At 37.4% G+C, this 27,887-nt stretch overlaps 1 protein-coding gene and 1 pseudogene across 1 annotated transcript; both read right to left on the bottom strand.

The window, feature by feature from the left end:
* Positions 1-58: 58 nt before the first annotated feature.
* LOC104417658 lies at positions 59-13,123 on the bottom strand (annotated as a pseudogene).
* An 11,995-nt stretch (positions 13,124-25,118) lies between these two features.
* On the bottom strand, positions 25,119-27,513 carry LOC104417656 (neo-calmodulin-like). Its single transcript, XM_010028895.3, has 4 exons — positions 27,426-27,513; positions 26,332-26,489; positions 26,148-26,228; positions 25,119-25,341 (listed from the first exon to the last, which is right to left on the bottom strand). Exons 1-4 carry the CDS (start codon positions 27,511-27,513, stop codon positions 25,207-25,209), a joined length of 462 nt encoding a protein of 153 aa, XP_010027197.2. The 3' UTR covers positions 25,119-25,206.
* Positions 27,514-27,887: the final 374 nt, after the last annotated feature.

The following is a 27,887-nucleotide window of genomic DNA, read 5'->3' as shown; positions in this document are numbered from 1 at the left end:
AATCATTTTTATAATAAAAGACAAGATTCTTCTTGAGGCGCTTAACGTTGTGCTCGGTTCAGGATGCTTCTTCTCTGCGGGAAAAGAACGACACTTTGCCCGAGACTGGAATGCACTTAACAAGCCAACCAATTGGCCAAGACAAAGCTGCAAGTCCGATGCAAGCACCCCATTGTTCCCAGTTCAGCCTCTCAGTGTTGGCAAACTTCTTCAGAAACTCAACCATCACCACCTGAAGAATTATCGTTATGCTAATGATGCCCAAGAACAACTTGTTCTTATGGATCCCTTTGAATACATTTTTCTCCTCCAGTTTCCTGGCATTAAATTCGTTGAAGACTTGGCAGAGGAAAATAATTGTCCCTCACTTTCTTGTCCACCCCAAAAATGGAACTCCCCTTAAATTGTAGGGTCAGGAGGATGACAACTTACAAGGCCTGAGATATGAGATTCCTCCACATGACTCTGCTTATAAGCGGCTCAGTTCGTCCAACTGGTGGCTTTAGCATGAGCTCATTTGTAGGTTTTTCTGTCGCCAATGCCAAAGCTCCCAGGGTGTCCATAAGCAAGTTCACCCAAAGAAGCTGGACAGCTGTCAAAGGGACATCACCAGAAGAGACCGCAGCAACGAAGTTGATGATGAGGGCAGCCACATTCACAGTAAGCTGAAACTGTATGAACTTTTGAATGTTGTTGTAGACGCACCGCCCCCACCTCAGCACAGTCACCACGGAGGCGAAATTATCATCCAGGATGACGATATCTGAGCTCTCCTTTGCCACCTCAGTGCCTTGGGTGCCCAAGGAGAGGCCGATATCTGCTTCTTTTAGGGCTGGTGCGTCATTCGTGCCATCGCCAGTGACTGCCACCACGTGCCCTTTCTGCTTCAAGCACTGCACCATCAAAAGCTTATCAAATGGGGATGATCCAGCCATTTCCCGGATTTTCTCGATTGCTGCCGTTCTCTGTTCGGGCGAGTAGTTGCGAAACTGCACGCCCTCTACTATGGCTTCGTGTTCGAGATCTTCATCGGGATTGAATATCCCACATTCCAAGGCTATAGCTCTTGCAGTGCGCATGTTGTCTCCTGTGATCATCTTGATGTTCACTCCGGCACTTCTACAAGCCGACACTGCCCTCCTCACGCCTGGTCTGCATGGGTCCTTTATCCCTACTATCCCCAGCAATGTAAGTCCATCTTCCTCAAGTTTCCCATGAACTTGAGCAAGTGAGCCATCGATCTTTTTGTAGGCGAATGCAATGCAGCGGAGGCTTTTGTCTGCCATATTTTTTATGATTGCCCCGAAATCCGACTGCGCTTCATCATTCATGACATTCACCATCCCGCTTTGGCTATAATAATCCGAACACAATGCCAAGATCATCTCAGCAGCTCCCTTCCAGTGTACGTGAAGGGCCTGCTCTCCTCTCCTCCTCACAGCAACCCCGCTTCTCTTTTTCTCAGAATTGAATGCCTCGACTTGGATTATCTCCCATTCTTGCTTCAGTTTATCCATCGTCATAACCAATTCGGACACACCCCAAGAAAGTATAGCCTTTTCAGTTGGGCTGCCAGAAATTTCAGGAACAGATGCAGAAGGTTGCATGTGGACAGTTCCTGTTGTGTTCATTCCGATTCCTTGTAGTAGGACTTCAAGGATGCCGGCGGCTATTTCTCTGGATTCATCTACACTCACATGTTCTTTTCCCATGCATAATTCGGTCACCCTCATCTCGTTTAATGTGAGAGTTCCAGTTTTATCCGTGCAGATCGTTGTGGTTGAACCCATGGTTTCACAGGCGGAGAGCTTCCGGACCATGGCGTTGTCACCCATCATGCGCTTCATGGAGTAGGCCAGCGTCAAAGTGACGGCCAAAGGCAAGCCCTCAGGTATAGCCACCACCACAATGGTGTTGGTAATTTGTTTATAAAACAAATTGAGAGGTGCCTTGTCCCACATCAAAAAGATGTGAGTGCGCACGTGGACGAGATTTGGCATTAACCAATAATCATTATTTTATTTATTGAGAAAATTCGGATTTATTTATATAAAATATTAACTACAAAATCTTGTTGAAACAATGCGACTGTTCATGAAAAGTTACAATTATTTTTTTATTTTTTATTTATTTAATTCCGAATTTTTTATGTCTTTTCAACGTAACCTTTGAGACGTACTTTTTCACAAAAGGTTGTCTTTGTTCTTTTGCAACCTTTTGAAGAATTGCCTCTATTCGAAAGAAAAGATAAATACGTTTGTTTTGAGATCAAACACATATCTTCTTCCATCTTTTCATTTTTCTTTCGAGAGAAACTACAGCCACTGTTTCTAATTGTTTCCCATGAGAGACCCCGGAGAAATACTAGAATTGCTATCTAGTATTCTCATTTTTGAGACTTTGTTGTATCCTGGAGGAAATTTGTCGGTGACCATTAGCAACTTTGTGGGGCAAATAAATCCTTAAAGAAAGTGATACCACGCTTTAAAGTCCGACTTGATTACTCGATCCGACTTCATTGTTCTACCCAATACGAAGCCATATTTTCCTAACAATTTTAAGGATTTATTTGTGCAACAATGGAGTTAAGGATTCGGTTGATGGTGGGTTAAGCAAAGGATGTGCGAAACGCAAAAGGAGCCCTCTTCTTCGTTCCATGGACAAATCTCTCTGGTTATTATGGCATTTATCTCCACTCATGTTGGCAGTCGTGGCTCTCTCTCTTCTCTCTAATGGCCCTCACGTGTCAACCCCAAGAAATAGGACAGCCCACTTGGACAGCAACCCATTCCGAGCCGGTGATATAGCAATCATCAACATTGAAGTTATGGCCAACGTTGTGCACTGAGACAACACCACATCTCTTCGTCGAATCGGTCTATTGAAGCATGCTCTTCTCTCGCCTGTGTTCGACTCTGCATCGTTTGCTTTTAGTGATACCAAGTCGTCATCTAGTCTCGCAATTGGATCTGGTTCTCTCCTTACCATCGCCGAGATTAGCACGCCCGAAACTTCCGTTTCGGGTCATGATTGTAAGTTTCCGGGTGGGTAAGATGAGCAATCCACAAATAATCGCATTCAAGGAGGTGTTTGTGGATCCGAAGTACGCCGATCACTCGTGGGAGGTTCTGGAAAACGCTATTTATGAGATTTACAAACACAATGCCAGTGACCTCTGCATGAAAGAGATCTACAGGCTCTCTCTCTTTTCTCTTGAATTCTCTCTCTCTGTTTTTTTTTTTTTTTTTTTTTTTATCTGTCCATTTTTGGTTCTGTCATAAGGATAAGATGGCGGAGTCTTGAATTACGACGCTAATTTCCCGGAGCAAAAGGTGATGGACGAGGCTCTTGCTCACGATGCGAAATCCATTGTGGACATATCATGCGAGATGGCATCGCATCTCATAAAACGACGTCAAGGATGCCGAGACTCTGATTCGTGAGATCAAGTGCAAGAAAAAGGGTGCTCAGGATCGAGGATTCTATCGCGCGGGTGATGCATGGGGTGCAATCACGGCGGCACGTCAGGCACAAGGTGGCCTGATCCTGATCATCGTGCTCTCGGTCTTCCTCAAGGTGTCGCTCTTCAGCGGCTATGTCGCCGAGAACAGTGGCGGTGGCAATGGCGGTGACGGTGAATATATGCCGAAGCGCATTTTGAAGAAATTGTTAACTCCAGAAATTTGGATGAAGCCAAACAGTGACAACTACTACAAGTGCGTCACTCGGCTGAAGAATCGAATAAGAACGGATGCAAAAACCAATGGTTATCTGTTAGTTCATGCTACTGGGGGTTTGAATCAGATGAGGACAGGAATCTGCGATATGGTTGTGGTCGAAAAGATCATGAATGCCACTCTGGTTCTTCCTTTTCTGAATCACAAATCGTTTCGGACCGATCCCAGTGACTTGAAAGATATATTCGATTGGAAGCATTTCATAGAGGTTCTGAAAGACATCGAGATTGTCGAGTCCTTACCGCCCAAATATGCTGTGAAGCAACCCCTATGACTAAGATGTCGAGTCAATTACGAAGCTCTTAGTTATGCAAAGGAAACGGAGGAGGTTTGGATTATGAGGTATGATGTCAAGCATTGGAAGGAGAAGGAGATAGATGGCGTGGCGCGCCGTCTGCATGGAGGGTGCCCCATGTCTCCTCGTGAGGCCGCTCTGAGCTTCTAGCACATGAATGCATAACTTTGGTCATCAGGACATCTGATTCTATTTTGCTAACCATTTCAAAATGTTTTTACACTATTGATTTCAAAGGACACTAAGGCCTCGGAAAGGCAGTATAACCATATTGTTTGATATGCTCGGGTTCATGTCCCTTGCTTTTGGCGGGACGCTTATCACAGGTATGTTGTTCCTCTACATGATTCTTGATGTAAAATGAAACGAACTTTTGCATGACCCTGTGGATGCTGTGGTTGGTAATACTTGACTTTTTATGGTTTTGAAATTGAGTTGGGTCATTCATGGATGTTTTGGATGATTACTTGAGAGTGTACTGAGGTATTGCCTTTTTGCTTATCGGCTTATATGCTAAGGTATGCAATATTTTTATCTCCATGTTTAGCACATAAACTGCTGCATTATTTGTCATTGAGGTCTTTAGTCATCTTTTGGCATGTGTGTTCAATTCCATGTGTGGGATCATGATAGAATTGAACAGATGCGATATGCCCCTATATAAGACTTCAGTAACAAGAAATTGGTACGCATGTGTATGCTTGAGCTGTTAATCGTTGTAGGCGGTTGACCAAGAAAAGTGAGTTCAATCGCAATGCATTACGAGATTGACACAAGCGTGTGAATTTTGAACTAGAATTGGAAGATGTCTATAGAATTTTGGTATCGTGTGATTGAGCTAGACTTTTGGTCTTGATTAGTTTCATGCTTTAGTATTTTTGAGCCATGCATTCAAGCACATGATTAATTGGAATCAACTTGATTGCTTGATGTCTTGGATTAATATGTGCACAAATGTTTATGTTATTATGGGCTTATGCGAGCACATAAGTAGTGGCATGAAAATTTGATTCAATCATATTATCTAATGGTTTCAAGCATAATAATGTTAAATTTATGGTTTTGCCCTTGCATGCAATTTGATGAAGAAATGAGGTATGGCTCTGATTATACCTTTTAGAAGATTCGGATTATTCAGTGTTGTTGATTCCATTCCTAGAATTGCCGGTATCTTCTTTTCGCCTCTCTCAATTCCAGTTTATGCACTTTTGATACCTCGATACTTGATTCGCTCGCATTTACTGACTTTTTAGAGAATGTTCTTACATGCATGGGATGATATGTAGTGCTCTATTTATGGAGGCAATCTAGAGATACTTAATGGGTTTTTTGGGTGTCCCTTGTTTGGTTCTAATGTGTTCTATTTGCTGTCCTTGCCCCTCGTAGATTTGATTCTAAGGAATAGCATAAATGAGCCAAGAGAGTAGAATTGCATTGGCTTTCTATTTTGATGTATGTATTTCATTGAGCATGAAATTTGACAATGCATAGTTTTGATTGGATGCCTCATGAAATATTCTTGTGGTGGGGGTTATCCGAAGGGGACTTGAAGTCATTGAGACTAAGAAGTATTTAGATTTCATTTTCAAAATGAAATATTTAGGAGAAGCAGATACTATCTTAAGTATTAAAATTAAAAAATAGTGGGGGTTATTCTTTGAGCTAAAGTGATTACACGGAGAAGATGTTGCATAGATTTAAACATCTTGTTTTCAAATATATGAGTACTCCATTTGATTCTTGGTGGAGAGTTTTTAATGTGAGTGATATTGGTTTTTGATGTACGCGATACATTATCTAGACCTGATATTACTTTTGTATATGCAAGTTAAGTAAATACTAGTAATCCAATATAGAACATTAGAGAGTTATCTTATTGTTCTATAATAATTCGGCTATATTAGAAAGATATACCGATGCTAGTTAGATTGCAAGTGTGAGAGATAAACAATCCACTAATGGATTAATTTTCACATTACGTGAATGTGTTGTTTCTTGGGCGAGCAAGAAACAAATGTGCATAATTCACTCAACTCTGGAATTTGAATTGTTGCTTTAGCAAAATTTGGGAAAGAGGCTAAATGGGCTATGAATTTGTTGTTGAATATCAATTCATGGCTTAGTCCTATGGCTCCTATTTCTATCAATTGTGATAGTTAGGCTACTTTGGTAAGAGCCTATAGTAGAACCTATAATGGTAAGTTTAGACATATTAGTCTAAGACATGAATATGTGAGACAATTGACTAAAGATGGTACCATAACAATTGTCTATGTGAGGTCAAGTAATAATCTTGCCGATCCTTTGACGAAGGCTTTACCAAGACATATGGTAATAATGACCTCACAAGAAATGGGGCTGAAACCCTTTAATTGAAATCACCAATAATGGTAACCCGACCTTTTTCTAGAACATCACTAGTTACAAGGTTTACTGGGTAAGAACAAGTTATTGAATGTGGTTGTTTGATACTGACGTAGCCCTGATATGAGAAGTCAGTATCGTCTGTTACGTTTTGTAGGCTGAATTAAATTCTTAATGAAGTATGATACAAATTTGTAATGTGTTGATAGTAACAGAAACACATGATAGATACTTCACATATATGAGCTTAGAAGTGGTGCCGCTTCTTACAAAAGTTAGGGTTACTTTCTAGAGAGCTCATGAAACAGGATCAAGCACAAGGCCATAATAGTGCGGAGTAATATAGAACTTCTCGCTGAAACAAGAGGTTAGTGTATGTGCGGTATGTCCAGTTCTATTATATAAAAGTACAAGTTTAAAGCTGAGCTACTTGTCACTTCGATAGAGCTTTGAGATGCTTGCACTAAGTAAAGGTTTAACTCGAAAGAGACCTATATGTATGTATATTAATCTCACGGAAATTTTGGCTGTATATTTCTAATGTTTTATTTATTGTTTTGTTTTATAAACAAAAGTGGGGGATTGTTGGTAATTTGTTTATAAAACAAATTGAGAGGTGCCTTGTCCCACATCAAAAAGATGTGAGTGCGCACGTGGACGAGATTTGGCATTAACCAACAATCATTATTTTATTTATTGAGAAAATTCGGATTTATTTATATAAAATATTAACTACAAAATCTTGTTGAAACAATGCGACTGTTCATGAAAAGTTACAATTATTTTTTTATTTTTTATTTATTTAATTCCGAATTTTTTATGTCTTTTCAACGTAACCTTTGAGACGTACTTTTTCACAAAAGGTTGTCTTTGTTCTTTTGCAACCTTTTGAAGAATTGTCTCTATTCGAAAGAAAAAGATAAATACGTTTGTTTTGAGATCAAACACATATCTTCTTCCATCTTTTCATTTTTCTTTCGAGAGAAACTACAGCCACTGTTTCTAATTGTTTCCCATGAGAGACCCTGGAGAAATACTAGAATTGCTATCTAGTATTCTCATTTTTGAGACTTTGTTGTATCCTGGAGGAAATTTGTCGGTGACCATTAGCAACTTTGTGGGGCAAATAAATCCTTAAAGAAAGTGATACCACGCCTCAAAGTCCGACTTGATTACTTGATCCGACTTCATTGTTCTACCCAATACGAAGCCATATTTTCCTAACAAATGGTCACTGCTGCAGCAACCATGCGCACAACAGCGTCTATCCCAACCCCCGACTTGGTCTTCCCGCTGGTGAATTCTTTCTGTCCAGCATCATCTTGGGTGTTTCCAGTGAAGTAGCGGATCATCAAGACGAGAAGCACCAATTGTTGGTAATTTGTTTATAAAACAAATGAAGAGGTGCTTTGTCCCACATCGAAAAAATGTAAGTGTGCATGTGGACAAGATTTGATACTAACCAACGATCATTAATTTTATTTATTGAAAATTCGGATTTATTTCTATAAAAATCAACTATAAAGTCTTGTTGAAACAGTGTGACTGTTCACGAAAAGTTACGATTATTTTTTATTATTTATTTATTTATTTAATTCCGAATTTTTATGTCTTCTTAACGTATCATTTGAATGTATTTGTTCACGAAAGGTTGTCTTTGTTCTTTTTTGCAACCTTTTGAAGAGTTGCCTCTATTCGAAAGAAAAAAAGATAAATATGTATGTTTTAAGATCAAACATATATTTTCTTTCATTGTTTTAACAACCGTTATTTCCAATTGTTTTCCATGAGAGATCCTAGAGAAATACTAGAATTGCTATCTAGTATTCTTATTTGAGACTTTGTTATATCTTAGAGGAAATTTGCCTATGACCATTAGCAACTTTGTAGGGCAGATAAATCATTAAAAAAAGTGATATCTCGCCTCAAAGTCCGACTTGAAGTATTCTAAAGATCCGACTTCATTGTTCTACTCAATTCGAAACCATATTTTCCCAACATTTTTAAGGATTTATTTGTGTAACAATAAGTTAGAGTTGGAGGAAGTACCAGCCCGTGGTGGCTCACCATTAGCGGTCCTTAGGATGTCGTCCATGAATCTTGAATCTTCCTCTTCTTTTGCCCATCGCAACATGCCTCTCAGAAATTGGAAATGGGATGGATGGACTGCAGATTATTATTATTTGCTTGTTCTTCTCCACCGCCTCTGTCACCTTGAAGTTAAAGACAAATCCAGAATCATTATATGTGTGTAGACCTCTCCATCCCATGTGGCGGATATGGCCTGGACTTCAAAGTTTACGCAGGAGAAGTCGAGAAAAAACGCCAAAGCAGAATAAGATCACACCCGCAACAACAAGCACCGGTCAGAGACGATCTCCCCAGCGAATTACCACGACGCTTTGCCATACACACAATTGCCATTGAAGATTATCGTCTCTATATTCAACTCGCAATGATGTCGGCACTGATTACCTCAGTTCGTCTCGGTCTTTGTGTGAGTCCGGCGGCAAAGACGACGATGAAAATCCTGCTTCTAAAGATTTGGGGCCTTTGGCGGTTTAGGATCTATCTCCATGCAATTCCCTAAATCGAAGGCCGGTTGTAGCAAAAGCAACTTAAAGGCCTCCTCGAATTTGCTGAGATTTCTATAGGTAATGCCTCACATACATGTTGCGCTTGATGGCTACACCATGCAAAGCATGTTGAGTGCTTGCGCTGGTGCGGCTCATTGGGGATGGCTAGCAAATTTTTCCAGAGGATCAACCATCTCTCACCTTCGTGCCCGACATTGATGATGTCGAGACTCTGATCCACGAGATCAAGCGCAAGGTGAAAATGGTAATTCAATCTGACACCCGAGAATTGGGGCGGTACGTGACTCCGTGGGTGACCGAGATTGATTGTGCGGTCTTTTGTTTGATTGAAGTTGCTTCACCTTTGGCGCATGATAGTGGGAGATTCAGACTTGGCACTACTTGCGAGATCGCAGGGATGTGTTCTGCGAGTGCTCAAACTCCACAAGTACTCTGGTTTCTTGATGGATTGGTTTTACACGTGGGACATTTGCGCAGGTAATTTAATTTTCTACGCTTGTGTATAGTAACGAAAGACTTGCAATTGCGGCACTATGTTGATTTGCTTACGGTATGCATGGTGCATTGATGAAGTTCTTGTCATTTCGTAAATCTACTTTACACCATAATATTATTTTCTAAAGAAATCACTCGAGAGGTGATAGCATTGTCTTGGTTTATGCACTTCCTGAAGTTCTTATGTAATGCTTCGATAAGTCCCTAGTGTATATGGTATATGTTGAAGTACAGATTTTGCATCTGTTTATTTTCCGTCTTAAGATTTTGGACAACACGTAAGATGAAATTTGATTGCTTGCTCGAGATGCACGAGTAATTTGTAAGATGGAATCTTAATTTTGACAATCAGTTAGATAAATAAATAAAAATGATAAGTTTGGATTAGTTTGGTGTGTGATGTTTTTCTGGCCTCTCGTCTTTCAGTAATTTCACTTGCACCAAAGTACTTTTTGGTTCTGCATTTGGAAAATTGTGATTGTGCATTTTCTTATATTGTAAAGTTGATACTCCAAACATAAAGACATGTGCTTTGGACTCCGTTACTGGGGATCCATATTTTAGTTGAGTCTGAGCCACTTTGCACTTGCTTGTTTTACTGGAAATGCTACATTCAATTGTACAGTTATGTTTGGTGTATATGTTAAATTTTGGGTCATTCAAGGATGTGTCGGAGGATTACTAGAATGAACTGAGGTATTGCTTTTTTGCTTATCAGCTTATATGCTAAGGTATACGATATTTTTATCTCCATGTTTAGCACATAAACTGCCACATTATTTGTCATTGACGTCTTTAGTCATCTTTTGGCGTGTGTGTTCAATTCCATGTGTGGGATAATGATAGAATTGAAGAGATGCGATATGCCCCTATTTAAGACTTCAGTAACAAGAAATTGGTACGCATTTGTATGCTTGAGCTGTTAACCGTTGTAGGCGGTTGACCAAGAAAAGTGAGTTCAATCACAATGCATTATGAGATTGACATGAGCATATGAATTTTGAACTAGAACTGGAAGGTGTCTATAGAATTTTGGTATCGTGTGATTGAGCTAGACTTTTGGTCTTGATTAGTTTCATGCTTTAGTATTTTGAGCCATGCATTCAAGCACAAGATTAATTGGAATCGGCTTGATTGCTTGATGTCTTGAATCATTGCTTTAGTAGAATTTGAGAAATAGGCTAAATGGACTATGAATTTGTTGTTAAATATCAAATTATTATTTCTATCCATTGTGATAGTCAGGCTACTTTAGCAAGAGCCTATAGTAACACTTATAATTGTAAGTCTAGATATATTAGTCTAAACATGAATATGTGAGACAATTGATTAAAGATGGTACCATAACAATTGTCTACGTGAGGTCAAGTAATAATTTTGCCCATCTTTTGACGAAGACTTTACCAAGACACATGGTAATAATGACCTCACAAGAAACTGGGCTAAAACCCTTTAATTAAAATCACCAGTAATGGTAACTCGACATTTTTCTAGAAACTCACTAGTTACAAGGTTTAATGGGTAAAAACAAGTTACTGAATGTTATTGTTTGATATTGACGTAGCCCTAATATGAGAAGTTAGTATCGTCTGTTACGTTTTGTAGATTGAATTAATTTTTAATGAAGTATAGTACAAACTTGTAATGTGTTAATAGTAACAGAAACACATATAGATACTTATATGAGCTTAGAAGTGGTGCCACTTCTTATGAAAGCTCATGAAGCGGGATCAAGTGCAAGGCCATAATAGTGTGGAGTAATATAAACTTTTCGCTGAAACAAGAGATTAATGTATGTGCAGTATGTCCGGTTCTATTATATAAAAGTACAAGTTTAAAGCCGAACTACTTGTCACTTTGATAGAGCTTTGAGATACTTGCATTAAGTAAATGTTTAACTCGAAAGAGACCTTTATGTTTGTATATTAATCTCACAGAAATTTTGGCTTTATATTTCTAACGTTTTATTTTTGTTTTTGTTTTACAAACAAAAGTGGGGGATTGTTGGTAATTTGTTTATAAATCAAATGAAAAGGTGCTTTGTCCCACATCGAAAATATGTGAGTGCGCACGTAGACGAGATTCAGTACTAACCAACGATCATTAATTTTATTTATTAAAAATTCAGATTTATTTTCTATAAAAATTAACTATAAAGTCTTATTGAAATAGTGTGACTGTTAACGAAAAGTTATGATTATTTATTATTTATTATTTATTTAATTCCGAATTTTTATGTCTTCTCAACGTATTCACGAATGTTGTCTTTGTTCTTTTTTGCAATCTTTTGAAGAGTTGCCTCTATTCGAAAGAAGAAAAGATAAATACGTATGTTTTAAGATCAAACATATATTTTCTTTCATTGTTTTAACAGCCATTATTTCCAATTATTTTCCATCGAGAGATCATAGAAAAATACTAGAATTGTTATCTAGTATTCTTATTTAAGACTTAGTTGTATCCTGGAGGAAATTTGCCGGTGACCATTAGCAGCTTTGTGGAAGATCCGACTTCATTGTTCTACCCAATTCGAAGCCATATTTTCCCAACACCAGTATGGCCACCGACACCCCGACCTTCCCGATGAAGGAAGTCAACTTATTTAGACGGGCATCTAAGTCACGGGTCACGGAGCTCATCATCTCACCCCAGGCCGTGTTCATGCCAACAGAAGAAACCATCATTAGACCATAGCCGTCTATCACTTTGGTGCCTGAGAACAAGAAAGGGTTCTCGCTATCGACTTCGATGTGATCGCTTTCACCAGTCATGCTAGACTCGTCAACTCTCAGGGAGTGGCCATCAACAAACAAACCATCGGCCGGAACCTGGTCACCAATCTTCAGATACACGACATCGCCTACGACAATATCAAATATGGAAATCGGTTGCCTCCTGCCATCTCTTACAATCTCCACTTTAATGTTGCTGCTCTCTTTGGAAAGTTTCTGGAACTGCCTTCCTTGCTTATAGTTGCTGACAGCAGAGACGGTGACGACTAGAAAGATGCCGATGATTATACTCCCACCATCGTACCAACCTTCTTTAAGGCCGTGCTGTTTGATACCAAATGCTAAAGAGAGAACAGCACATGCTATGAGAATGATTATGATCAAGTCTTTGAACGCATCAAGCACAAAACTGAGAAAGCTCTTTGCCGGCGGCGTATTGTACTTATTCGGCCCAAAAACATTGGTTCGGTGCGTGAGGTCGGTTTCATCCCCGCTCAAGCCATTTTCGAGATTTGTCATGAGAATTGAAGCGATTTGTTTTATGCCACCAAGTTGAGCAAGAGATTCAAAACTTTTCTCTCTTACCAGGTTACTCAGGATTTTAAGGTCGACGTCTCGAAGAGAGTGGCAATCTCCTTCGCGTGGATTATCACTGCTCTCGACATTGATGGCAACGTAAGAGAGCGTCCGCAACAGGTCTCTCTTCTTATCGACGACTTGTTTCGACAGAGACTCGAGGGCCCTTGGATGATATTCTTCTTGCCTGTGGATGATATTCGTCGAGCTATCGCGGTGGTCAACCACTGCATCAGTTGCTGCTTCTTCGCTAGGTTTACGAAGCTGGTCGACCGCTGCATCAGTTGCTGCTTCTTCGCTAGGTTTACGAAGCCTCAACGACGACATGGATGAACAACACTGACTGACCTGGGTTGAACGGATGGATTTGGTTCTGATAGGTTATTTTGTCGTGTAGTACATTATATAGTGCAGTGTGACGAGCTTCCATATTGCATGAAGTTCCCGGAAATTTCACTGCAGCTTCTTGGATGGTTTCCACGAAGAGGTTTCAGATCCGTCTGTGATCACAGTTTCCCAAAATTTGATAATTATCTTTCTTTTTGGGGCCGTACTTGTTATGGTAAATGATCTTTATATTTCCATTTCAGTAATTATAAAACACATTCTCAGAAATTATCGGTACTATCAGTGCTATAGATAATATCCTTCCAAAATAAGCTATTAAGCAACGAATGTATTTGACCAGAAATTTGGGCGAAGGACAGGATGAATTTCAAGGTGCTTTCTTTAATGTATGGTCCACACAAGTTAACTGTTACGTATCAAATATTAATTTCTCATTTAATTTTGTTTCAGAATATAATTTTTTTGGTTGAATTTGTTTCGGAATGTTGAGCATAATAAAACTGCATTTGGTCGTCCGAACAATTCTATTTGATAAAATAAGGTTGGTTAGGACAAGGATAGGATAGAGTATGATTTAAAATATCCTACATCCGGATATGTATGAACAAAACTAGATTAAACGTAAAACACAAAAAATTAATTATTTGAGATTTGCAAAAAAAAAAAAAAAATCTGGTTATCGGATTTGTGAAAACTGTATATGATTACTGCCCCGGCCTGCCGCGACCACCTCCGCCTCCTAGAACATTGACCGACGCCGTTCTGCCTCTGCTCTAGTCCATATGATCATCATAAACTTGCTCAGTCCCTCACTCGTCTCCTCTTATCTGCCTCGCACTTCACGTTGCACTGACATTGATCGCACCCGTCATCCATCCTCTCCGCCTCGTTGTCTCTCTCTCTGAATCCCATTGATAGAGTGTCCAGACGGAGAGTCAAAAGTTTCAGGCCTTCCTCAACCAAACCAGAATGCGGAGCATAGTTAAAGCATCTAGATTTGATATACATATGGATCATCCGTTCTGTCTTGAAGATCCTACAAAATTTCCAGTTTCACCAGATATCCATGAACAGATTTTCCTTTAAACGATGATGCTAGCGATGAAATCGCAACAAGTACAGTAACACAAAATCTGGGGCTCAGATCGAGCACAAGTCTCAGATTTCGACTGGTCAGTGCTCGATCCTTGCCCTCAGGTCCATTTTAACTTGTTGGTGCCCGAGGTCGATCCTAGACGTGCCTGGGGCTGCATGTGACAAAGCTAGAAGAGGCGGGATTGATGGCGGTGGTGGCGAGAAGAGAAATCAACTAAGAGGTGCAAACTTGGCGGGGACGACGGTGAGAGAGGGCGGCAATGGTGTGAGACAGTGGTGAGATGGCGGCAACGAAGGTAACTGCGGTGAGATGATGGCTGGAGGCAACGACGACTGAGCCTGTGACAAAGCTCACATTTTTCTTTTCTGTTTTTTTTTTAAAATTTTTTAATTATATATATCCTATCCGAGTCTATCCCATCCCTTAGGTGAGATTTTTTTATTCACACTATATTCAATCATATTCGGATTTCAAGATACTCCAAACACCAAATAAAATAATAGTTATCTATTTAGAGTTTTATCCGATCCATCAAACACAATCTAAAAATATATATGAAATTGGTATATACAATAAGAAGAAGCGGATACTTCAAATAAATCATAATCAATATTCGCTAAGGTTCTATCCTAAACTTTTAGTTAATCGACCCCAAAAAAAAAAAAAAAAAAGAAGAAGAAGATAAACTTTTAGTTAATTTTTATATTTCATGTTACCTCCATTGTCAAATATTGAAGAAAAGTTGGTTTAATTTCACACTCCTAGCTAATGTTCTAAAGGGAAAAACAGCCAGCAGCATATACAAGTGTTAAGAGCATATTCGCATGACTTATCTCCTAGCACCCTCAGCGTCTCAAAATTAGAACTTCAATCCCTCACAACTACCCTCTAATTGTCCCTTTTTTTCCCCATTTTTATATGAAGTGTTCCACCAGCATTCTTGAAAAATTCTCGTGGGGATAACATCTGATCCAACCAAGCACAATCACAGCCGTTTGATTTTGTGAAATTTATGTACAACACATGTAATCTGCCGATGTAATTGATTCACTTCATATAGATTTGAGTCTAGACAAGCATTTGCCGTGATAATCTTTATGTGTGAAAGCTTGGTCACAAGGATGTCATTTTCCCTTGCCAACGACGCTTGGATACGTAGGGCTTGAAAAAGTCCTCTGTATAACCAACATAATTATTTCTGATTTTCTTTCTTGGTTGCTTTTCAGTTTTCATCTTTTGCCAATAGAAATGTCGATGGTTAATTGTGAGAAGCGATGGGAGTTTATTAAACAAATGAAGACTGTTCATGACTGAATCAGAAAATAAACATTCATCATCATGCTGATAATTTTTTTTTTTGTTGCATTATTATCTACTTATGCCCTCCGTTACTTTCACAATTCTACAGAATTCCTTTCACCTTTTGTCAATTTGTATTCTGTTTTGTCACCATTACTTTGCTCTTGCTTTGATCCATGCGGTCCCGTAGGGCCCTCGTGCTCCTGGACCATTGTTGAGCAATATTGTTGTTGACACCTAAATTTTGAGGACTTAGTTATCTATTTATTATAGAAAAGTTAGAGAATAATTTTATTCTTGAAAAAAATATTAATATTAGAATGCATAGCATATAATTTTAGGTATACTTATTTGTTATTATTGCATTTTGCATTGAGCTGGTAATAGGTAGGTTTGAATTTGTGATTTTGAACTTTAATTTGTCGAGTTGGATTAAGCTTATGAATGGAGCAAATTAGCCCGAGCCTATTTTTTTTTAATGACAAAAATTATCTTGCGAGAACTAAAGATTTGATATGATATTATGGTGGATTTTTAAAATTTGAGGAAATTGCATTGCAATATTATTTTTAGTATTATATGATAAAATCAATGGAGAATATTCAGAAGATGAGGAAAATAAAAAGATTTTTGTAATCGAGAGGTTATAAACAATTTTCGTGTATATTAAAATAGAGATGAAATATTTCATGAAGGTCATATTTTTCTTTTTACCTACAAAAGGAGCCATGTAAAGGGGGCTTCTCTCCGTTCGAGGGAAAAAACAACAGATGTCAAAAAGTGAAGGTAAGCGAGAGAGGGGACGTGCGGCAGGGAGAGGGAAAGCAGAACAGAGAGAAGTGAAGTGACGTGAGAGACGTGAGGTGAGAGGGAAGAAAAAAGAAAAAACAGAGAAAAACAGAAGTACTGTTCTTCTTCTTGGCCGATTCCCTCGCTCGCCGCTCCGCCGCTGCCGACGCCTCGCCTGCAGCCCGCGCCGGCCCTCGACGCCGCCTCTGCTCCGGCTCTGCCCGCTCGCTTGTCCCCGCTTCCACCGTCGCTGCTGCTATCTCCGTCGTCGACGCCAGCAGCCGCGACCCAGCGCTCGACGCCCGCCGCTGCTGTCCTCGCCCGCGCTCCGCCTGTAGCCCGTTCGCCGTCGTTGCTCCCGTCTGCCTCGCCCGTCGCGTCTCCACCCACCGCCTCTGCTCGACGCCAGCAGATCCCGAGCCGGTCGTCGCACATCTGCCTCGCCGCTCCGCCTGCGATTTTGCTCGTCGTCACCGCCTCGCAGCATTCGCGCCGCCAGCCCGCTCGAGTCAGCCGCCGAGCTCCCCTGCCGCTGAGCTGCCTTCCGTCCGAACACCACCGCCGCTACCTCTGTTCCGGGTCACCTTGCTGCCGAGCTTCCCTCTGCCGGCCCGCTGCAACCCGACGTTGCTGCTCCTGCCTGACCCCCGACCAGCCGCGGCTGCTGCATCTGCCAGCCGCTGCCCCTCGTCGGAGCTCCGGCGACCTACCATCACAGCAACCCATCCTTGAGCCATACCGAGCCCCATCGCGATACACGATCCGCCGGTCATTAAATCTCATTTGAAAAATCAAATTAGGTAGTTTTTTTATTTATTTACTTTAGTTTATTCTTTATTTTAATACTTTGATCATTTGTTTGAAATAAATGATCGAAATTCCCGACATTAAAGTAGCCTCTTAAATTAGGGATTGATGGTATGATTTTCGCCCTTGAAATTCGACTCGTAATAGTCGGAAAAATCGCCGATCCAATCTCGTGCTCAAAATTTGATTCGCGATTTTATTTAAAAATTGGCCAACCAATCTCATGCGCGAGATATGATTCGCCAATTTATGAATATCAATATTATCTTGTTTGATTTGGTGTTGTGTTGTTTGAATCAATTTTACAATATATATGAGTTAGGATTAGGTTCATTTTAGAATATTTCTTGTTTCTTGCATATTTAGAATAATGATTTTATTTCGAATTTTAAAAAAAATCCAAAAAATGCATTAATTTAGGATGTTAGTTTTTTTTTTAATATTTAAGTTGCACGTTTAATTATGTGGCAATTTTAATTTCAAATTTTATAGAAAAGAAAAAGAAAAAAATAGAATTAGAGCATTCTATTGCATATTAGAATAAAATTGCATGTTTAATTTTAAGATTAGATAAATCTTTTAGATAGATTGCATTCTTTTTAAGAAAATAAAAATGCCATGTGCACGTCATATAGAATTAGGTTTATAAAATATAGGTCATTTATTGATAATTGCTAAGTCCATTTAATTAGAGATTGTCTGTCATTAGAATTAGGTCATTTGCTTATATTGCATTGTATATGGATTAGATTTTATTAAACGAGAGAAAATTCTTTTAAAAAAAAGATAGTGATTGCATGTTAATTAGAAGTCATATTTATGATTGTTTATATGAATTTTGATATAACATTGCAGATGTTTTTGATGTAAGTCCTATTGCAATTTATTCACTGTTTTATTTGGGAAGTGAATTAAAATTAGTGAATTAAAATTAATTCAAACTGCATGCAAAACATTTTTTTGAAATAAAAGAGAAATATACTAAAATGGCGTTAGAGAAATCTAGCGTAATCAAATCTCCGAACTCACAAATCTCTAATTCGCACAAAAAAATAAATTAGTGGTGACTCCTAATTGAAAAATCTAGCGTAATTAAGTCTTCAAACTTATAAATCTCTAATTCGCACTAAAAAATAAATTAGTGGCGACTCATAATTGAAAAATCATTTTCATCTTACAAACTTAAACCTAAGTCGTGAATTGGTATGAGTTTTGGAGAATCCGAGTTAAATCTAGATTTAATAATCTATTAGCCAAACCCTAGGTGGTTCACTTGAAATTTTCGTCGTGACAATTGTATTTCAAGCCCCTTGGAATAAGGAAACCTTTGAGTCACTCATCACAACCTCGGATATTCTTCCTAGGTTTTTCTTTGTGCATGCATGACATTAAATTTTGTTAAGTTATGTGCGTTTATAAAATGCAATTCACTTAGATAAAATTTTTATTATTTGATTGTGAAGATATTTTTCTGATGAAGATAATATTCAAGATTATGCACAAGAAAAGAAACTTGAAATTTTTTTTGGGTCTTGAATGTCTTCAGTTAATAGAAGGAGATTTGTGGACTCCATGAAGGTTTACAAAAGAGGAAATAAAATAGAATAATAAAAAAAAGAGCAAAGTTTCTTTTTTATTTGCAGGAGCCGATTAAGGTCATCTACGTGGGGCCCAAAGTGAAGAAGTCTTGACTTTGGACACACAATATAAAAGCTAAAAGGAAGTAAAGAAAGAAGCTCTACACGTCCACGCTGCCGAGCCACGAAAAGAAAACCTGAGAGCACCGCACAACAAAAGAGAAAAAAAAATGAGCAAGAGCCGCGGGTCCAAGAGAAGAGACAATGTACGAAGCTTTGAACAAAAACGCGAATCTGTACGTACGCGGACCAAAGACGAAAGCCGGAGCTCTTGATTTTGGCGTACGTAGAGCGTTTGTTTGAGCTTGAACACGTGGTGATTTTGTGCCATGAATTTATGTTTAAGGGTCCGTTCGTTTCGCGAAAAATTGGCCATTTCCGAAAAATATTTTCCCATAAGTCATTTTCCAGGAAAATGACAATATTTTCTGGTGTTCGGCTAAAACCTAAAAATGTTTCGGAAAGTATTTTCCGATGTTCGGTAAGGAAAATATTTTCTAAGATTTCACCACTTAAGCATGCATCACTTACCAACCTATACATTCATCAAATATGAACTTGCCTTTAAATCCGGGCAAACTTGTTTCATATCTTTATTCCCTTATTGTCGCAAAACGTTCATCTACTCTAAAAAATGTTCCTATGGATTTTAAAAAGAAGCAAAAGAGAAAAGAAGCAAAGCATATACAGCCTTAATGAGAATCTTCAAATTGAGTGGTATGTTCTTCCCCTGCGTCTTTTTTTTTTTTATGTGGGTAAAAGGTAAGAATGTTCCCCTGCGTCTTTTGTGTTCTAATAAACAAAAGAAAAAAAGAAGCAAAGCATGTAGAGCCATTTGCTTGATCAATGTACAACTGCATGATAGAGTAAATAAAGAAAATGATAATCAAGAGTGCAGAGTGCGAGCTTGAGATCAACGAGCTCGAGGTTTGCCTAGCAACGGCCGACGACTAGCCAAGAAAGAAGAAGATGGAAAACAAAGATTAAAAAAATAGAAAAGAAAAAGGAAATTAAAAATAATTCGAATTAAAAAAGAAAAGGAAAATTAAAAAATAATTTGAATAAAAAAAGAAAAGAAGAAGAAGAAAGGGGGGAAGAAAGCAAGGATTTGTAGAAGTGTGAGATAAGAGAGATCAAGTGAGAAAAATGTTTTCCATTTTTCAAAAGTGGAAAATATTTTTTCCTGATTTAGAAGACTTTTTTCTTTTCATGGAATACATTTTCCTTAAGAAATTCATTTTCCGTGAAACGAACGTTGGAAAATCCGAAAAATGTTTTCCTAGAAATTATTTTCCACGAAACGAACGGAGCCTAAATGAATTATTTATTTATAAACACTTTGGGTTTGGAGTTAAATTTAAGTATGAGAAACACTAGAGCGTGTGAGTGATTATAAACTCTAATTCTCCGATTATATTAGATTATTTGCTGCCGACTCTTCCCGTGAATGGTAGGTACTGATACTCGGACCGAACCACGTAAATTTCTAGTATCCTTATTATTTCTCGTTTATTTCTTTGGTAATTTCACGTTGATGTAAATTACAATCCTATCATTTCCGTGTATTATATTACAACATATTCGAAGGAAACTCCCCAATGAACCAATTTGAAAGCTTGTCAAAGCAATTAACATACAAAGAAGGTGGGGATAAACCCTTTAATAAACAATTTCCGATTGCAAAAGGCAAGTTGTGTTAGAGACGCTAGCTTAATGTTTCATAAGTGATTGTGTAATTAGAGGAATTTGAATAGTTTGCATTATGTTTTCAAAATTTTTAATTTGCTTAGAATTACCTTTTCTTACATTGGCCTAAGGTAGAAAATTATGTTTATACTATCACCTAAGAACACTCTGTCCTAAAATTAAGTTTGGTAAAATTTACTCTGTTGATTTACACATATGTATCATTCTTTCTTTTGTAGCACAATGAATTTAAAACTTCAAATTCCTCCCAAGAGGAGAAAAATTGTCAGTAAAAGGTTTAGCACAATAGAAACAAGGTATGTGGGAGAAATTTTTTTACTAGAAGTGTTTATGGTTGGCAATTATTAAAGCAACCCGTCAATTGGATTGGGCGGAGTTGTGAACCATCACATACCTTTTACATGGCCAAATTACTTAAGAAACCTCAACTTTAGGTTTGGTTTCAATTTTGTCGTGAATTTGATTTATAAAAAAATAGAAATAATATTGAAGTTTAAATCTATTCCTAATTTGCCCTAAATTTTTCTCTATCTAAAAAATCCAACTTTAAATCTAGTCCCAGATCTTCCCCAAACTTCTTTTTGTCTAAGAGAAAAATAGTCAATTTTTATTCTATTCTCAAATCTTCCCCCATTGGTCCTCCTTCATCCAAAATCATCATTAGTCATCCTAATTTTTATATCCTAAAAATGATTTCATTTTGACGATAATTTTCATGTCAACTTACTGATGTGGATTTCTTATTGATGTTGAAATGCCACGTCAAGTTGAGAGCAGACCATGAGGGCGGATTTGAGAATAGATTAAAAGTTGATGATTTTTTTAACAAAAAAATTCAAGACAAATCTAAAACTGGACTTAAAGTTTAGGGTTTTTATGAGACAAAAAAAAGTTCGGTATAGAGTTGGGATTGGATATGAAACTTAGGGTTTTTGCTGAAACAAAAAAAAAAAGTTAAGACAAAATTGGGATTGAACCTAATGTTGGGTGGTTTTTTTTTTTTGGGGAAATTAGGCCCCATCTACGTAGAAAACGATGTCATGAATTGAAATGAATAATGTTGACCCAGACTTTCTTTTGTTAGAGTAATCATTTCAAATACTTATAATTTGAGAATAGAACAAAAAACCAGAGGGCGAGCCCCGTTTTCTCACCTGAAGACCACTGAAGTCACAACCATCGGGTACAATTTAAAAAAAAAAAAAATCAAAATCGGGTACTTTTATTATGTCCAAGTGAGTACATGTCCATATTAAAAAAAAAGAAAAAAGTGAGTACATGTCCATAATTTTTTTCTGTCGTGGGCTTCTTTAATTTTAATCCTCTTCATCGCAGTGTCTTATCATCCCAACTTTTGGATAATAAGTCGTTCTACTATGAATATTTTTCTTGCCAATGAGGGACGTGCCCCGTCGTGCGTTTGATGCAAGATTCAACACGCCACGCCTTTGTCTTGTTTTAGTCTTTTTAGACGAACGTGGAGGCATTTGCTTTGACGGAGGAAGTGCACGAGAGAGGACACAACGTATCGAATGGTTCATTTAGTCAAAAGACTCAAAAGGCACGTTATGCTGTTATAAGCCCATTGTCGAGCCATGTAATCCCATGTGACTTGACTTGGCTCGACTAGATGTGGTAATAGTTTTGGATTTGATATCTCGTCCTTCTTAGAAAGGAGTTTTCTCTCTTTTCCTTTTTAATCGTTTGTTGGTAAATTTCTATTGAACTTCACAGATGATATTTTGAGTTCTTTTCATACAAAGACATAACGTATTGAATAGTTCATTTAGTCAAAAACTCAAAGGCACGTTATGCTATTATAAGCCTCTTGTCGAGTCATGCAATCCCGTATGACTTTACTTGATTCAACTAAATGTGGCAATTATTTTGGATTTGATATCTTGTCCTTCTTGGAAATGAGGTTTCTCTCTTCTTCTTTTTCTTTTTAATCGTTTCTTGGTAAATTTCTATTAAACTTCGCATACAATACTCAAGTTTTTTTTTTTTATACGAGAAAATAGTCGTATTAAAATATTTTGCATCACTTGTCTATGGGATATGTGATCGCTCCATCTATGAATTTAAGTTTTTGGAATGATTGATTTAATGTAGTGTTAGATTCTAGTTTTGCTCTAGTTTATTTTGCATGTGCAATGATGCATTTGTCAAATTCCACGTTCTGTTCCTAGTTCTTCTTGCACATGAGATGAAGTGTTGAAATATCTCATATGGCTCATCTGTGGAGTCTATAAGTGTTTTATATGCACGCAGTCTACGTCAATTAATAATGTTAAGTTTTTGGAAATTATAACAAGTTGTATAATTTCCTCATCACTTTAACATTAATAAAAGGGAACAAGAAAAACAATGACAAATTTGAAAGTTATGTTATTTTGAAAGGATGTACGCACTATAGAAATTAAAACAAACTTATGTTGATTGAGATTTATTGAGACTTTCCGGAAAAATAAGGTGAGGAACCTTCATCTCTCAGGGGGACAAACGGAGTGTTGTAGAAAATGTCGATTGAAAAATATTGCGTCTAGTGTTCACATTAAGATCAAACGTCCTATCGCATAGCATTAATCTTTTAGGTGAAGAGCAAAACGTAAACAATCAACCAGTATATTTGCAATTAGTTGTTCTTTTCGAAATTGACTACCGAGTGCATATTAAGTCAACATCGTAGCTCACAAGAACCAAATATATTGTCCAAATAGAATTCGACCGTTAGATCATGTTGGAATCATTGTCACTGATGATCATGTTGACGTATTTCATTGTAACCTATTCCATATAATCAATTCACGAGTAGTCTACTTCATGAATAAGAAACCCCTCTCGGATGGAAGTTATAGAAATTTTTCCTAAAGACATATGGAAAAAGCCTGCTGTGGCTCATTGGGCTTCCGCCTCAAAGTGGGATCGAGCACTTAATCATGGAGAGAATTTCAACACCACAGAGAAGACGAAAAGCATTATGTCTTGCTAAAATTAAAGATGTGCACCAAATTTGCTTCTTTATTAGTTTGTGATCACCGAAATCTGCTAGAATTTATTTACACTATTATTATTACATAAAGTGGAAAGATCCTTCGTTTCTTATTTTACAAATTCCGTGCCTATGAAAGAATTGTATAAATTCATCATTTGTCAATGTCAAAACTCGAACATTATTGGCTGTGTTTGGAAATAGCATTCACAAGAAGCTTTGGACTCCAAAATCCCTTGGCAACTGCAAATACCTTTTGACAAAATTCTTGGAAAGTTTTGGAAAGATACAATTACATTTTGAAAAGCCTCTAAAGACCTTTAGCTCGAGGTATGTCCAAAGATACTTGAAGCTCTAAGCATTTTCGGAATGTCAATACACTTTTTTTCTTCCAATTTTCTCCTCGCTACTCTTTCATAATTATGGAAATGTTCTTGAAAACCCTAACATTGCCAATGAAGGCCTCAGTCACCAACGAGTAGCCAGCAAGCCACCACCAGCCTCACCTTAGGTCACTCGACCTTAGGTGAAGCCTAGGTTGCGTGACTCAAGCGAGGCTGGTTGGTAGCCAATTTCATTGGCCAACAACTTGAGTTCCATCGACAAAGGTTTGAAATTTTTATAAATAAATAAAAACTAGTGAAAGTCCTCTACAAGATGTAAATTTTTCCAATTTAAGTCAAACTTGCTTTCTAATGGGTTTTTAAATTACACTTTACCAAATTGCGCGGTCCTTTAAAATTGACTTTTTCCCTTTATATGTATTCATAATTCATGAAATGCATTTTCTCCTAATATTATTTGAAGAGCTTTGTCAAAAAAAAAATTGACAATTTAGTAGAAAAATCTCTCCATAATTTATTTTAAACATCACATCTAATCATTTCTACATTCAAAGTACAAAATGATTAATCACTTTACAAGAACGAGAAAATATTAATAATTGTAAATTCAAGTAAAGTTGATTCCATCATGCACTCCAAGTGATATGGTACATATAAAAATGATCACACTTGTACCTGTGCAATAGCATATAAAAAAAAGTGTTATTACCACAAAAAACTTCAGATATACTTATAATAAATTTATCTCAAATTTATTTTTTTTTATACCCAAAAATCTCAAATTGATACATTTATGATAAATTTACCTCCTTAGTTTCCATTAAATTAGATTAATACAATGAAAATGACAAACTAATACACTAGTTAAAATCCCAAAATTGGTATATTTGTTAATCGACACGTGTCATCCAATTTAACAATTTGATAGTAAAATTTTATCAAAATTAATAGAGAGTAAATTTGTCATAAATGTAACAATTTGGAATTTTTTGTTATATTAATCCAAATAAAAATGGCTTCATTTCTTACAATGCAATACATTATGAAGAGTTAAAAGTATTTTGATTCCATCCAATAAAACACATAGAGGTAAGGCACACAATTAGAGTTAATGTTGCTTAAAAAATAAAGATTACGTAAAAGAATATGACAGAACAATCGAGTTGCCCAAAAGATAGTCCATGAGAACTTCAATAGTTATAACTTACAGAAATGTTTGATGAGTGTAGAGTGATTTTACACTATGCACTTGGAAATGAATCCATGATAAACCCACGTGGCAAATGATATTACTATTGTAGCTTGAGATTTCTTTCCGTTTGTTATGTTTTATGACCATACAACGCTAAATATAAAATCCATACGAAGCACGAGCAGTCGCGTTAGTCCTTTCAGAAAGCTAACATCATCCTGATGAACTCTTCGTAATTAATTTGGCCATCGCCATCCAGATCCGCCTCTCTCATCATCTCTTCCAATTCTTCCTCCGTTAACTTTTCTCCCAGTTTGATCATCACACGCTTCAACTGCAGTTACCCAACATTTAAGAGAAGTTTCAAGTCTAAAGACATGGTATGTATAATAGTAGAACTGGAATCTCTCAAATTTCAACCAAACTGATACTAAAAGAGAGATCATCACAAGGGATAAAGTCAGAAGTATTCTTACCAACTCAGTCAACATTCAATACATCCATGTCGCAAACGTTTTTACCTTGATCCTAAGCTCCTTACACATTGCCAGTATTGCATTGATGAAAAAAAAAATCCTCGGGAAGCTTCTACGGAGGTCAATGGAAGTTCTTCGAAGGCTCATGAAGTTCGAGAGGAGCAAGACGGCTATTCGACTATTTAGAGTATCACTAGAAGCCATTGCTAGAGACTTTGATCCTTTCTTTCGCTTCTTCATGTTAATTTTGGTGTGTAAGTTTAACGTTTGCTTCTCATTTTAGTCTAGTCCCAAAAGTGGAAGATAGGTAAAAGGTTTGCAACTGTAAAATGATGTTATATCACAGAAGATGCCATACTCCTACATCTGCAGGTACTACAATGGATAAGAACATTTGACTAACTTATGTCGGCCTATATGTGGTTAATGAGATATTTCATGGGTCAAATAGTACTCACCTCATATGGGCTTCCATGTAAAAAAAATTGGAGATCTTACAATTGCCTTATGAATTTCATTCATAAAAGTTCATTCAAGATTTCTCTGTCACCTTCCCTTCTTTTTTATGTGGTTTGGTTAGAAGGAATTGCTCCAAGATACAAACAAGCTAAAATTAACAAAGTATAAGCTGAACATTGAATGTGGGGTTAGAAATAATTCATACCTCATTAGGAGATATATAACCATCTTGATCCTTGTCAATGACCTTGAAAGCTTCCTTTAACTCCTCTTCTAGTTCAGTCTCCTAAACATATATTATCATGCATTTACAATCATCCAGTCAAGTACTTGTGAATATGTGATTTAAGTGACACTAGCTATTTCAATATATATAAGTATGAAAATACCTTAATTTTTCTGGCCATAAGACTCAAGAACTCCCCGAATTCTATAGTCCCATTGCCATCGATATCGACCTCATTGATCATGCTTTGAAGTTCTTCCTCTGTGGGATGTAGGTCCAAGGATTTGAGTGCAGTTGCCAATTCCACAGATGTGATGCAACCTACGCATCAAGCAAACCAATAATCAATCATTTGGAGAGCAAACGCATATTAGGTGTCGATATATTTAATCAGAATATCTTAATCCCACAAACTATCTTCTCATATATACTTTAATATAAGCTCCAGATTCAGCTTCCATTGTTGTTTCATGCCACAATCCCTAGCCTTGGGTAATAAATTTTTTACTAGCTCGTATCTTCTAATAATTAGAACTCTTTTCTGACAGTCTATACAATTTTCTAAAATTAAAACGAATGGCTTTGATCTCTGATATCTATTGAGAACAATCCCATTCTTTTTGTTTCATCGTTATTTGACACGTGGTGTCATGTTGAATAATTAATGATTGGTTGATTCTACCGCTAGCCTTGTGTTACCAACGAACTGAAACCCCTGTTTGATTGATATGAAACTATTTATTATCTATTTATGAGCCAGGTAACGAAGTTAAACCCTATACGATCAACAAATGCTACCTGAACTTCAAAGAACATAAACTTGGAAGAATTCAATGAGAAAGCAGAAAATATTTTCCTATAAATCAGTCTTCTTCACTAAAAAATGAATCGAAGCAGTTGATTCACACAGTTGCATGGTGAGATCACCAAAGGCAGAAGCAATTGTTGTCTTCTCATGTAATAAGCACACGATCATTATATTAGTGTTAAGGTTTCACATCCATGAGAAAGGGAAAAAATGGCACTTCCAGTGCATTGGTCGATCTTTAACAATCAACGCTGCAATATACAGATTTTTATGTCACAAAATTAACATGAAGAACTGTATGTTAGATCTCAGGAAGAGGTAGATCAGGTATTAGCAATAAATTACAAAAAGCTAGCAAACAGAGTAAGAGGGTATATGAAAAGATTATTTACTAGGAAAGGTATATTAAGATAATAATACAAGGATAAAAACGAAAAACTAAGGGTTACCATCTCCATCCTTGTCCAGCAAACAAAACGCTTCTTGGAACTCATCAGTCTGCTGTTTAGTTAACACATCCCCTCTTCTTGGCTTCATATCGAGAGAGAGAGAGAGAGAGAGAGAGAGAGAGAGAAGCTCAGACGATATAACCCCAGTTAGATCTTGCACAAGTTCTAATTCTGAAGTCTCCAACGGTGGTCATCTAATGGGTTGTCTCTTTCACCAGGACTGGGAAAGTTGGAACAAAGAACATGTTTGAAATGGTCAAACACGCATGTACTAGAATCGATCTCAACGAATTTTCCGGAATTGTTATCTCAAGCTTTTTCTCGATGCCGTAATGGAGAAGAATTTTCAAGTAATCTTCTGTGCTCTTTTTCACCCACCAAACGTGACTTCGACGACGCAGTGGAAAGTGAAACTTAAAACGGGTTTGATAATTCACGGGAAGACATGGACTTTCTCGACTG

The sequence above is a fragment of the Eucalyptus grandis genome, chromosome 8 (genome assembly GCF_016545825.1).
Source record: "Eucalyptus grandis isolate ANBG69807.140 chromosome 8, ASM1654582v1, whole genome shotgun sequence".
In the NCBI taxonomy this organism is placed as follows: Eukaryota; Viridiplantae; Streptophyta; class Magnoliopsida; order Myrtales; family Myrtaceae; genus Eucalyptus; species Eucalyptus grandis.
The sequence above is the reverse complement of the archived record's forward strand: the minus strand, read 5'-3'. Positions and strand labels throughout refer to the sequence as shown.

Coding starts and splice junctions, on each gene's coding strand:
- LOC104417656 (XM_010028895.3), bottom strand. CDS start 27,513: ATGAAGCCAAGAAGAGGGGATGTGTTAACTAAACAGCAGACTGATGAG. Junction 26,490..27,425: donor GCTGGACAAGGATGGAGATG/GTAACCCTTAGT, acceptor CTTGATGCGTAG/GTTGCATCACATCTGTGGAA. Junction 26,229..26,331: donor TTATGGCCAGAAAAATTAAG/GTATTTTCATAC, acceptor ATATATGTTTAG/GAGACTGAACTAGAAGAGGA.